Raw genomic sequence first — 13513 nt, 5'->3', positions numbered from 1 at the left:
GCGCCACAAGATTTAAGAAAATTAATTGCAAATATATTTAATTATTTTTTTGTTATTCTGCCTTAATGTCTGAATATCAACATTTAAACTGCTTAGGTTTTCTGCCACACTAAGAATTATTTGTTGTTGCAGTCTTGGCTGCACGTCATGTTGTGTTGTAGTTATCAGTAAAGATCTCAGACTAGTATCTTTTTCACGTGTATTTGGTAAAAGTCAGCGTAAGTCTCCAGCTTTAGTAAATACTGTGTTTTCATCACAAGGCAGAAAAAAGTCAAGAATAATTTGAAAATGTTGAGGATATTAATCTAATCCCAAAGCACATGAGACAGTAGTGTGTACAGATTCTTGCTTGTAACAACCCTTTTCTATCCAATTTCAGACCCAGATTCCAGCACTGATATCTTCTGCCACATGATGCCTTTTTATAGCTATGATGTTCCTCACACCTGTGGGCCTGACCCGAAAATTTGCTGCCAGTTTGATTTCAGGCGCTTGCCAGGAGGCAGAATCAATTGTCCTTGGAAAACACCGCCAAGAGCCATCACAGAGTCTAATGTTGCTGAGCGGTAAGTGGTGTGGCACAGGGAGGTGACTCAATTGTATGAGCACAACATTTCCCACAGAAGGAAATGTCGTTTAAGGGAGTACAGCTGTATCCTCATACACTTTACACTTTTGCTGCAGTTCTACAAAACAACCCTTCTCGGCACACCAGGTCTCGTGCGATTCGTCTTTTTCATATGAATATGCATCTTGGTTCATTATACTATACTGATTAATTTTATATGCAACACCTGTGTGCGACTGAGTCCGACTCTGTATAGGAAGAGCTACAATGTAGCAGCTGCTGCTTTTGCTCATGACAAGTTCTGTTGTGCTGCATCTGCATCTTTGTATGTGTGTGTGTATGTGTGTATATATATATATATATATATATATATGTGTGTGTGTATATATACAAACAGAAAGTTCAGCACTCACCAAAGCAAGCTCGCTTATTTTCACAACATAAATAAATGATGGGGGTTTAGCTAGTGAATTGGCCAATGCACGGAAGCCTGCAAACCGCTCGCCAAGGCACCCCATCTTCATGCAGATCCCACACTAACACAGAGTCTCAAAAATTAAAACCTAGCAACTGTATCACACATAATATAACTGCAAAAATGCCTACTTGGTTTAATGTGTATCTGCCAATACTCCATGGCTTTTAAAGGTACACTAGTCACCTGACACTGGCTGATAAATTACTAAAGAACAGCTGACCCAGGTTTAAGATAATTGGGCTTGCATAGGGGTGCATGAACAAAGCTTGTGGCCACAGTTAATATGAGTTAACCAAAGATTAACCCTACAATATACCAACAAATATAAAACCACAGCACTCACCACCCGAGAAGCGGGGTGCAGTGTCTGCACTCACCACTCATAGGGTGGGGTGCATGTAGCCCATGGCCACCTACTTAAACTCTGGCCACAAGCTTTGTTCATGCACCCCTATGCAAGCCCAATTATCTTAAACCTGGGTCAGCTGTTCTTTAGTAATTTATCAGCCAGTGTCAGGTGACTAGTGTACCTTTAAAAGCCATGGAGTATTGGCAGATACACATTAAACCAAGTACCTGCATGAAGATGGGGTGCCTTGGCGAGCGGTTTCCAGGCTTCTGTGCATTGAAACACACACAACAAAATCCTGGCGCCCTTATTGAACAGAAAAAATGGCAGCTTTCCCAGGGGTAATTGGTTTATAAACCCCTCATATCAAGCAAAATAAAGAAAAACAATAGGAAAGCGCTGATTTAATCTGTTTGTAGATTTTATTAGATATTTGTATTTATATACTAAAATTAATACCGGCCAGTATCCATAAAAATATATTGCATTTATTACAATAAAACAACTGAAAAGACAGCGACCTAAAAGACTATAATATGTCTACACACCCAGTCTCTATTGAGTACCTCAAATGATACTTTGTATTGCCTCCACTGGCAACACTTGCTGTTTAATGAACATATACTATGTATCCAATAATGCATGTACTTGAAGGGCTCCTTCCTTTATAGTTGATAATTTACCTATTATCTTTATACTGTAGTAAATGTCTTGATAATATTTGGCTTAGATGTCACATTAGGTTTTTATGTGCATTTCTGCATGGCCATGCAATATATTTTTAAACAGTCCAGAGCTCTCATACACAGGTAAAAATCACAACGTGATAGTCTCAGTGGGCAAACCTGTCACAGCCTGATTAAATGATCATCCTCCCGGCTGCAGCTCTCATTCTCAGCCTTATCTGGAGTCCAGAAATAATCTCGATGGCAGTGATGTTCCTCCCGGCTGCTCGTTTGCCGTCAGACTTATCCGGAGTATACGGTCACTTCTCCTCCTCTTATACCCCGTTTGCAGTGGGGTGAATTCTCGGCCGGCCGGCTAGTAAGTGCACCTCCGCTAAAACCCGTCAATAGGAGAATAAAAATATTATCAAGACATTTACTACAGTATAAAGATAATAGGTAAATTATCAACTATAAAGGAAGGAGCCCTTCAAGTACATGCATTATTGGATACATAGTATATGTTCATTAAACAGCAAGTGTTGCCAGTGGAGGCAATACAAAGTATCATTTGAGGTACTCAATAGAGACTGGGTGTGTAGACATATTATAGTCTTTTAGGTCGCTGTCTTTTCAGTTGTTTTATTGTAATAAATGCAATATATTTTTATGGATACTGGCCGGTATCAATTTTAGTATATAAATACAAATATCTAATAAAATCTACAAACAGATTAAATCAGCGCTTTCCTATTGTTTTTCTTCTGTGCATTGGCCAATTCACTAACTAAACCCCCATCATTTATTGATGTTGTGAAAATAAGTGAGCTTGCTTTGGTGAGTGCTGAACTTTCTGTTTGTATATTTTTAAGTAGGTGGCCATGGGCTACATGCACCCCACCCTATGAGTGGTGAGTGCAGACACTGCACCCCGCTTCTGGGGTGGTGAGTGCTGTGGTTTGTTGGTATATGTGTTTGTGTATGTGTATATATATATATATATATATATATATATAATTCAGTGATCGCAAAAACGCGCTATAGCGCGTATTTTACCCCATAATGAGAATCGGGGACTCGCTTTTACAAAATGAGTGCGTCCCTGGGGACGCGCTCCGTTGTAAGCAGTCCTGTAGCTCCTTTGATCTCTCCGCCGGGTCCCGCTGCCAATCTTGTGGCTTCTTTGAAGTTTCTGGGTCCAGCGGCCAATCCTGTTGTGCCTTTTAGGTCTCCTGGTCCAGCGGCCAATCACAATAGTCTCCCTCTCATACACCTCCAATAGCGAGGCTTCCAGGAGGACTGTTTGTTAGACGGGGAGGAGGAGCTGTTGGTGCCTTTCACTCCCATATGCAGCTGCGGCACCCGGCGTACTCCGAAGGCTGACCGAACTGCAGCGTTAACAGGCTTTATCGGCGGCCACCTGTCTCATCCCCATCCCGGCGCTGCTATTTACCTCTACCCCTCACCGCCGCGGCCACTCAGAACTCGGCGTTGTGGATGCCGCGCCTAGCCTTGGAATTTACTGGCGCATGCCCCCGCATCCTGAGTGGCCGTGGCGGTGAGGGGGAGAAGTGCATAGCAGCGCCGGGATGGGGAGGAGACAGGTGGCCACCGAGAAAGCCTATTAACGCTGCAGTTCGGTACGCCGGGTGCCGCAGCTGCATACGGGAGTGAAAGGCACCAACAGCTCCTCCTCCCCGTCTAACAGTCCTCTGTCATTGACCACCTCTCTCTCTTGTGGAGGGACAACATGCTCCAAGTGCTAGCAGGACTCAGGGGCAGCCCTTGTTGGGAGAGAAATGACACTGTCAGTGATAGCCCGGCTATTGGAGGGGTTTGAGAGGAATGGTGAGAGCAGTGCCCAGCATTCACCAACACATATTGACCAGCATAGTTACCCCACCCCCATATACCCACACCCTCCAAAGCCACACAGTGCCATCACATGCACCCCACCAACCACACAGTGCCCATTACACAAACCCCCAATGCTCACACATTGCCTATTACACACTCACACAGTGCCAATCATACGCACTCCCCACAACGTGTTCCCGTGATCACTGTGTCTGGGGACGACAACTGGGGGTCCGAGATGGTGGCTATAGTGTGTAACGTGCTCTGCCGGGCGCAACGTGTGTAACGTGCTCTGCCGGGCGCAACGTGTGTAACGTGCTCTGCCGGGCGCAACGTGTGTAACGTGCTCTACCGGGTGTAACGTGCTCTACCGGGCGCAACGTGTGTAACGTGCTCTACCGGGCGCAACGTGTGTAACGTGCTCTACCGGGCGCAACGTGTGTAACGTGCTCTACCGGGCGCATTGTGTGTAACGTGCTCTACCGGGCGCATTGTGTGTAACGTGCTCTACCGGGCGCATTGTGTGCAACGTGCTCTACCGGGCGCAGTGTGTATAACGAGCTCTACTGGGCGCAATGTGTATAATAATGCGCTCTAACTGGCGCAATGTGTATAAAGTGCTCTACCTGGCATAATGTGTATAACGTGCTCTGCCTGGCGCAATGTGAATAACGTGTTCTACCTGGCGCAATGTGTATAATGTGCTCTACTTGGAGCAAAGTGTATAACGTGCTGTACCTGGTGCAATGTGTATAACGTGCTGTACCTGGCATAGTGTGTATAGGAGGTTCTACATGGTGCAATCTGTATAAGCGGCACTACTGTGTGGTGTAATGTCAATTGGCACTAATATGTGGCCACACCCTTTCCCCATGAAGCCACGCCCCTCAAATTTTGCAGCGCGCCTTCGGCGCGCACTGCCTCTGCTTCATGGCCTAGTAAGGTGGAACACCCAATTCACTTTCTACCTAAGGGCACCAAAATGTCTAGTTACAGTTCTAGTGCAGGGTGTCCTGCATGCTACACAGCCCAGCAGCACTGTCACCCCATCCCCCCCACCTTGCAACACTTTTGTAGTGTCCAAACAAGATTAAGATTAATAAGAACCTTCTTTCCGATGGGACCCAGAAAAACACCGGTAGGACCCCAATTTTTGAAAGTGAGGGGTCCCTGGGACCCACTATTTTTTGGGATCAGCGCGATCACTGTATATATTTATATATATATACTAATTTCTTTGCGGTTAAAGTCGCAGCCTGGCATCTCTGGTACAGATTAAGTAGTGTTTTGCTGCATCTGCAGTGCGAATAAGACGCTACTCTATAGCGCTCAGTGCGGCTCACTTACACCAGGCGTCTCGCACAGCATTGCATAGTGAGGCTAGATGTATGAGGGCACATCTGTATATAGAAGCCACACTGAAACCAGTATGACGCACTGCAGTATATTTCATATATGAATCTTTTATTTGTAGGGTTCATTTATTTAAGGTTTTAGTGTGTGTGTGTGTGTGTGTGTGTGTGTGTGTGTGTGTGTGTGTGTGTGTGTGTGTGTGTGTGTGTGTGTGTGTGTGTGTGTAATAAGATAACAAAATCCCCAAAAAATAGATTTACATACTTTTGTGCGTGTGTGTTTATCCTGCTCAGAACTAGCGTTAGCATTAGCCATTTAGTACAAACCTTTTGACAGTTGCTATTTTCGGAGTCCCATATCCTTGTAGCAGGCATTACAAGGTCAGGTCATCTAAGAATAGTTGTAATAGGAATGTTCAAGTGTTCATTTCTTATATTAATTAAATACAGTTCCAAACCCAAACAGGCACATGTTTTCATTAATAATATACTGCATTTGCAAATAGAAAAATCCAGAAAAAGGAAACTGGTCCTGGAGAGGTGTTGGAACTCAACTTCCCTGTCGCCATTTACCATGATGTGTGAGGACACATCTGTATATGGTGGTTTCTCTGCAGCGAGGGAACGCTGATGAAATTGAGCCTCCCTAGACAGACGGTGTCTTGAGCAGGTATTCGGTATTCATATAGGAGATCATGTGGTACGGAAGCTACCTGTTTGTATAGGTATAATATGTAATCTACATATAACAAAGTTTCAACCAGAAAATACATAGTAATATAAGTTTTGGGACAGGGTGAAATGTGAACTTCCCTGGTCAAACATCTTGGAGACACCATCCTTCTACGTCTGCGTCTCTCCAGAGACATCCCCCCTGCATCTTTACAGCATCATCTCCCCTGTATCTCTCCAGCGGCATCACTGCTTGCTTCTCACCAGTCTTATGTCCCTGCGTCTCTCCAGCAGCTCCCCTCCCCCTGTGACTCTCCAGCATCCTCTCACCTCCCCTTATGTCCCATCAGAAATCTTACACCTCCCCCTTTGTCTCTTCAGCAGCCTCTCACCTCCCCCTTTGTCCCTCCAGCAGCCTCTCACCTCCCCCTGTGTCCCTCCTGCAGCCTCTTACCTCCCCTGTGTACCACTTCCTCCAGCATCCTCGCACCTTCCCGTGTCCCACTCCCTCCAGCCGCCTGTCACCTCCTCCATTGTTTTGCGCACACAGTGTGTCTGCTCCTCACTTCAGCGGCGTGACATCACAATGTCACTCACGTGCGAAGCAGAAAGGAGCCAGTGGGACCTGAGGTGGGAGAGAGAGACAGGCCAAGGGACACAGCACCACCCACATCCTCTATAGTGCTGGGTGGCGCACAGCAAGGTGTGCTCTCTGGTTGGCAGTCACTGTTGAGTGTGGGCTCTCTGGATGGCAGTCACTGTGTAGATGCGACAGATGCATAACTAGTTCAAGTTACCAATACAGTTCTGGCTCACTTTAACCCCTGCTTGAAATGTGTAAACCTCAAACCTCTTACCTCAATAAAGGTGGCTCTTTGGATTTCGTTATCCCATGTTTCCCTATGTGTCTGACCTGCAGTTCTTCCCTCAAGCAGTCAAGTAAATTTGACTTTGTCAGAGTACATGAAGCAAAATAAAACTGTTGGGAGGATATGTAAGAGAGAATACAGGAGCAAATGCAAAGAAAAATATTCGTAAACCTTTTCTAATTTTATATGTATTAATCATCTGCATATTTCTCCATTGGTGAAACATTACTTCCTTGAAAGATGACTTAAGAAATCACCTATGAAGTAGTTATATTTCATTGTACAGTATTTTAGTAAATGCATTGCAGACCTGAATTGCATCATAGACATTCGGGCAAATGGGAAAACAAACACTTGTAAAGACATCTTTGCTTTGTTACGACAGGGCAAATCTACTGTTGGATCAGTATCGGAAGAAGTCCAAGTTGTACCGCAGCAAGGTGGTCCTTGTCCCCTTAGGAGATGACTTCCGGTATGACAAGATCCAGGAGTGGGACGCTCAGTTTTTAAACTATCAGAAGCTCTTTGATTACATGAACTCACATCCGGAACTTCATGTTAAAGTAAGACTTTTCCTTCATAAATGCATTATCTCTAATATGAACTGTTCAGACTTTTGTACCAAATTTAACATGATTTTATTTCTGGTGGTTTGGAGAGTTTATGGTAAATGTCAAAGAAGATAGACACCTCCTGCATGCATTTGAGAGATCCAAGTGGTGCAGCTTCCGACCACCATCGCAACCATCGGTCATGAATCGCAATGTTTGCAGGGAGCGGTCAGTCTGTGTAAGCTGAAGCTTACTCAGACTGGCCATAGATTCCGGACACCGAAGAAGTTTGTTTTCCGTGGACCAGGGACACCTGCAAAACATGGTGACAAGCCCCCAGTTTTGAAGAACGATGCCTCCCCCCCCCCCCAAGCGCCACAGTATGTCAGTCATGCGTACACGCGGTGCAATTTCAGCTTTTGGGCGTTATTGGCTAGAAACTGCCCAGAGCCATGAACCTCCAATCCCGTGGGAGCGTGCATCGGCTTTGCAAGAGCGAACACATGGTGCGATTTGCGCTAACTTTTCTTACGATTTTGACTATATAGTCAATATCATAAGGACAAATCGCACCGTGTGTACGGGGCTTAATCAAAATGTCTTGAGCAGAATGGGCCTTGCACCTGCACAGACCCCTAAACATCGGATTTGTACGTAAACCATCTCTGACCTCATCCACTAACAGTTCTGTCTCCCTCTACAGGCTCAGTTTGGAACTTTGTCAGATTACTTTGACACCCTTTACAAGAAGATGGGAGTTAATCCAGGAATGAAACCTCCAGACTTTCCTGTTCTTACCGGTGATTTCTTCTCCTATGCTGACCGCGAGGATCACTATTGGACAGGATATTACACATCACGGCCTTTTTACAAGAGCATGGATAGAGTGCTAGAGTCACACCTCAGGTAGGAGTCCGGACTAAAATTTGGGCAGAGAAGGCATAATGCAAAATTTCACCAATGTATTTGATGATATTCCCATGAATTACATGACCTAAGGTGTGTGACATTTTATGGAAGCAGTTTGTCTACTTCTGTAGACTACAGACTATCGTCATGTGTCACTGTTATGTCCTTTGAAAGGCTTACTGACTGGTTGATAAGTTCCAAGCTTTGGAGAGTCTAACTGCCATTTTACAGTTGTGTTTGAAAAATGTCAGGAGCTGATTGTTTGGTACTTTATCTCTCTCCACTTAATTAATATGATTCACAGGAAGGGTTGCATCAAGCATTGCATTTTGCTTGCGATGCATCCAATTTATTAATGCCGTATGCTTGAAGAAAATCCCAAAAGATAGCTCTTGCAGTAAGAGAGTCTTGTCTGCGCGTGCGCTGGGGGTGCTGCTATGAGGGACCCGATTGATCTAATTGATGCTAATTTTGACACCCCAGTTGTCCATGATGCGGCAGCGATCAGAGATTTTATCTAACCCATACAGCCCCACTATTTTGCGAAAACACATAGGTCCAGGAACTTATCTTGGATTCTTCTATATATGTGTTTTCGTTCGAAAATAGGAAAGTTTTTGGCCGGAAAAAAAAAGCCCCCTTTTTCACTTCCGAAAATTTTTCAGTGACAATTGAATATCCCCCTGGTGGTTTAATACATGTACTTTATATATTTTTTGGTATAGTTTTATTATAATGGTTAAAGTGGAGTAAAGGAGAGAAAGTGTGGCAGGCCTGTCAGTAACCGCTACTGTTGTAGTGAACCTGGACCATTAAGGGGTTTGTTATAGGGTCTGCGTTCCTGTAACCAGCGTAATTTCAGCAATATAGCCTTTACATTTAAAGCTGCAATTTGTTTCAAAGCAAAATAGGTTGCCTCTGCCTTAATACAAATTGCTGCTTTAAACGTAAAAGCTATATTGCCAAAATCACGTGGGTCCCAGGAAATCTGAACCTTACATATACACCTAATTCTGCCAGCAGGCCTCGTTATGGTTAGTCTATGCGGACATAGAATGCGGAATCATTGTATATTTTTTTTCACAGTGCATGTTTTATCATGTACCAGGTTCAGGTATGAAGAAGTCGGGTATACTATTAAATTTACATCTATTTTGATGAAAAGTTTAACATTTCAAATGGTTGGCTTTATCCCTCTAGAATTTGTTCATTACTGGTTTGCTCCCCCATATCTGCTTCATCTGACACACAAATTATTTCTTTTATATATGACTATTTTATTCAGTTCCTGTGTCTTACCTGTGTGGTAACAGATGTCAGTCATTCTGGTAATAATATTGCAATACATATAAAACTCATAGACATGATACAATAGGAAAACGTGTAAGTCTGAGCACAATATTCTTCCTTTATTCATCTACTTCATTAGTTTGGGCTTCAACGTGATACTGTAGCTCATTGCGTTAAGGGGGTACTCACGAGGAGATCCATGCTTAAAATCTAAGCAGTCTGACTAGATTGCTTAGATTTTAATCATGGATCTCTCGCGTGTATGCCCCTCAGTGATAACGATGCACGGCCCCACGCTTCGCTATCGCTGGTTCTAGATTGGCCTGCATGCAGGCTCAACCTAGCACATTGCTCATTTCACCTGCTGGGTGAAATGAGCGGCTCCCGTCTGTCCCCCCGTCCACCCCCTCGCTCAGCACACATCTCTGGTCGTGTGTACTGGCCATTAGATAGACATGCTTACTAAGCCCCACACTCGTGCACATATCCTATTACCACTACAATAGGAGCATTGTAAATAAATCACATTAACGCATGAGTCGTGACTCACATGATTATTTACTGGAGCTGAAGGAACCACTTGAACACACTTTGATGTAGTCCTAATATCCCAAATATGTGGTGTTGATTTTGTAATTTTATGCTACATATAGCAGACAATGATATTTGCATTCATGGAGATGATAACTTAAATATTGTACACTTAAATGAGATGCCCATTTATTTATTTTTAAGTAAATATTCCCTAGTGATAGTAAGCGATTAACATTTAAACCTTATCAGCATCTCGGCACATACTAATGGCTAATGCTTTGCACAGTACAGCAATGCTGGTGTAACAAGGACACCGATAGTGGTTGTCAAGTTCTCCTCTAGTGCATGCAGAAGAGACAGTGACGTGAGAGCCCAGACTTCTGTCTTCTGAGACTCACTTGATATAGCTAGGTGGAAATATCTAACACCTTATACATTTATTATAAACAACTTTAAAACAGTACATGTTTGTTTATCCTTACACTACTGCAGAAAAAAAACATTTTTAAGAAATAATCTTCGAAATGAAATAGAGAATATAATTTATTTATATTTTTAAAGTAGCTTTTGGGAAGTTTAATTTGAATGGTCTACCTCACCAGTACAGTGTGTGGCTGTCATTACACCTCATGTCTGCAGTATGTGTTGCTACCTCCTCGGATAACTGGCTTATTTAGCAAAATTGGAACACACTAATATTCGTACAGTAGGTCATATAGAAGCTACCAAAAACAAAATGTATTTTCAAGGTATTACCCTGAAGTAATCATTGTTACTTTTTGTACCTGTTTTAGAGGGGCAGAGATCCTGTACAGTCTGGCCATCAATCATGCAAGGAGAGCTGGCTTGGAAAGCAGATACCCACTTTCAGATTATGCTTTGTTAACCGATGCCAGGCGCAACCTCGGGCTCTTCCAACACCATGATGCCATCACTGGCACAGCAAAAGAAGCTGTGGTCATTGACTATGGTGTACGGTAAGAACTAGTTACAGTGACTGGAACATGCCTCCAAGCAGTGTGTGTGTGTACTGTCATACAGCTAGGGGTATATGTACTAAAGTGCGGGTTCTAAGAAGTGGAGACGTTGATGTCAGATTCTAGTTATTATCTTCTAGAAGGTGCTAGTTAAATTAGTAAAATCTGTTTGGTTGCTATAGGAAACATCTCTACTTCTAAAAACCCACACTTTAGTAAATATACCTTGTAGTGTGCAGTGTGTATTTACATATCTATGGAAAGATGAGTAAGAATAATTGGGATCCTAAACACATAGGAAAACACACATAATACACTCACAGCAGTGGATATATACAGCGGGATGCAATGGAGTCCGAGATCGCCAGAGGTGCGGGTTGCTGGCCGATCTTGGATGTTTTTTAAAGGGGTAAACACTTACAGGGCAAAACCATGCCTTGTAAGTAATTGCCCCGTTATAAAAACGTCACAGATCGGCCGGCAACCCGCACCTCTGGTAATCTCGGACTCCATTACATCCTCGCCGATAGACAGAATTTTTTATTTGCTTTTTTTTTTTTTTTTTTTTCTTTAAAATTTTGTAGTAGGTTTCCATATGAAGAAAAACAAACAAGTACATAGGCCATTTGCAGACATGAGTCAGACAGACACCAGTCATAAGATGGTAACAACATGACAAAGGGAAAACCAGTACGGAACTTAGCTATATTCCTGTTAGACGGCGTATAACACAAAATGTGTGTTCAAGTGGAGTACCATGTTCATCAACCAAGACACCTAAAAATTGCTATTTTAGTTAAAAGCAGCAATCCCATGGAGAAAAACCCTAAAAGTTTGTATTTTTGTAATGTAAATCATTTTTGCAGACTGTAAGAAAAATGTTGGTTGATTTGTTTAGGCTGCGCAGTGCAGTGTTATGTGACTGCCATGGCAACCACAGTCACGTGGCATATTACGTCATGAGCAAAGAGGCTATTGCGAACCTTTCTGAGTTCCGTGTACTGTAAAATCCTCCTTTTCCTCTGCACCCACCTGCCTTCACATGACATGCTGGGCACTGCGAGCCTGTGCAACCTCAAGAGAGATTATGAAAACGATATATAATGATTTGAAGGACAGTTGAGAAAAAGATGGCAACTTAAATGTATTTAATTTAATAAAGAAAAAAATAAACCTTTTATGTCAGATGGCTGCGATAAAATCTGTCTCTCTTAGCTAACCTTCAATTGTTTAATGATAATGCATCTGCTCTTTGCTTCTAACCCTGATTTGTATCTGTCTGCCTCTCTCTGCCTGTTAAGTCTCTGCATGTTCATCTCTCTGTCCTACTTAGGTTGCTCCATTCGCTGATGAATTTGAAACGCATCTTAATTAATGCAGCTCACTACCTCGTTGTGGCAGACAAGGAGAAATATCACTATGATCATTCTGTGCCGTTCTTCAGCACGGTAATTATATTATGGACACAACAAGCTAGTACTTAGAGTCTGTTTTCAATAAATTAATTTCATCAGTGTGGATTAATAAATCCCATTGCTCATTCCAATGAGAATACAAATAATGAAACACTGCGCCAGTCCTTGTGTTGGGACAAAGGCAAGCACTGTAAACTAGACACAGATGGAGGAGAATATTCATATACTGTATGTGGCCTCAGTTTGCTATAAGTAGGCTACAGCCTTATGACAATTTCCTGTTGGAGTTTTGTATCAAATGTTAATTGCAATTTTCATCAAAAAGCAATGTAGCAATTATGTACAGTAAAGGACAATCTTGTAGGTGTGTATTAAAAAACTGTGTGTGTGTGTGTGTGTGTGTGTGTGTGTGTGTGTGTGTGTGTGTGTGTGTGTGTGTGTGTGTGTGTGTGTGATACAGGTTGAGTCTCCCTTATCCAAAATGCTTGGGACCAGAGGAATTTTGGATATCGGATTTTTCCGTATTTTGGAATAATTGCATACCATAATGAGATATCATGGTGATGGGACCTAAATCTAAGCACAGAATGCATTTATGTTACATATACACCTTATACACACAGCCTGAAGGTCATTTTAGCCAATATTTTTTATAACTTTGTGCATTAAACAAAGTGTGTCTACATTCACACAATTCATTTATGTTTCATATACACCTTATACACACAGCCTGAAGGTCATTTAATACAATATTTTTAATAACTTTGTGTATTAAACAAAGTTTGTGTACATTGAGTCATCAAAAAACAAAGGTTTCACTATCTCACTCTCACTCAAAAAAGTCCGTATTTCGGAATATTCCGTATTTCGGAATATTTGGATATGGGATACTCAACCTGTATAGCCATTCACTCTTTCCAAAAGAAAAAAGTTAAAAAAAATCAGCACTCCCGTTTAGTAGAACGATTTATTATAAGAAATCCGGAACAAGCCATATCATTCACCGTGACTGTGGCAGCAGCCCAGA

The 13513-nt window shown here is 42.6% G+C and overlaps 1 protein-coding gene across 3 annotated transcripts in view; it reads left to right on the top strand.

The window, feature by feature from the left end:
- Positions 1 to 13513, top strand: part of MAN2A2 (mannosidase alpha class 2A member 2) — a 165312-nt gene that overhangs the window by 88411 nt on the left and 63388 nt on the right. For all 3 annotated transcript variants that reach the window (XM_063925858.1, XM_063925857.1, XM_063925859.1), the window contains exons 8-12: positions 380 to 566; positions 7196 to 7373; positions 8065 to 8267; positions 10889 to 11071; positions 12405 to 12519. In XM_063925858.1, the coding sequence (XP_063781928.1) occupies positions 380 to 566; positions 7196 to 7373; positions 8065 to 8267; positions 10889 to 11071; positions 12405 to 12519 (866 nt within the window). The remainder of the gene's footprint in view (positions 1 to 379; positions 567 to 7195; positions 7374 to 8064; positions 8268 to 10888; positions 11072 to 12404; positions 12520 to 13513) is intronic.

The sequence above is a fragment of the Pseudophryne corroboree genome, chromosome 6 (assembly GCF_028390025.1).
Source record: "Pseudophryne corroboree isolate aPseCor3 chromosome 6, aPseCor3.hap2, whole genome shotgun sequence".
Classification (NCBI taxonomy): domain Eukaryota; kingdom Metazoa; phylum Chordata; class Amphibia; order Anura; family Myobatrachidae; genus Pseudophryne; species Pseudophryne corroboree.
Note: the sequence above shows the minus strand (reverse complement) of the source record. Positions and strands in the feature narration are given on the sequence as shown.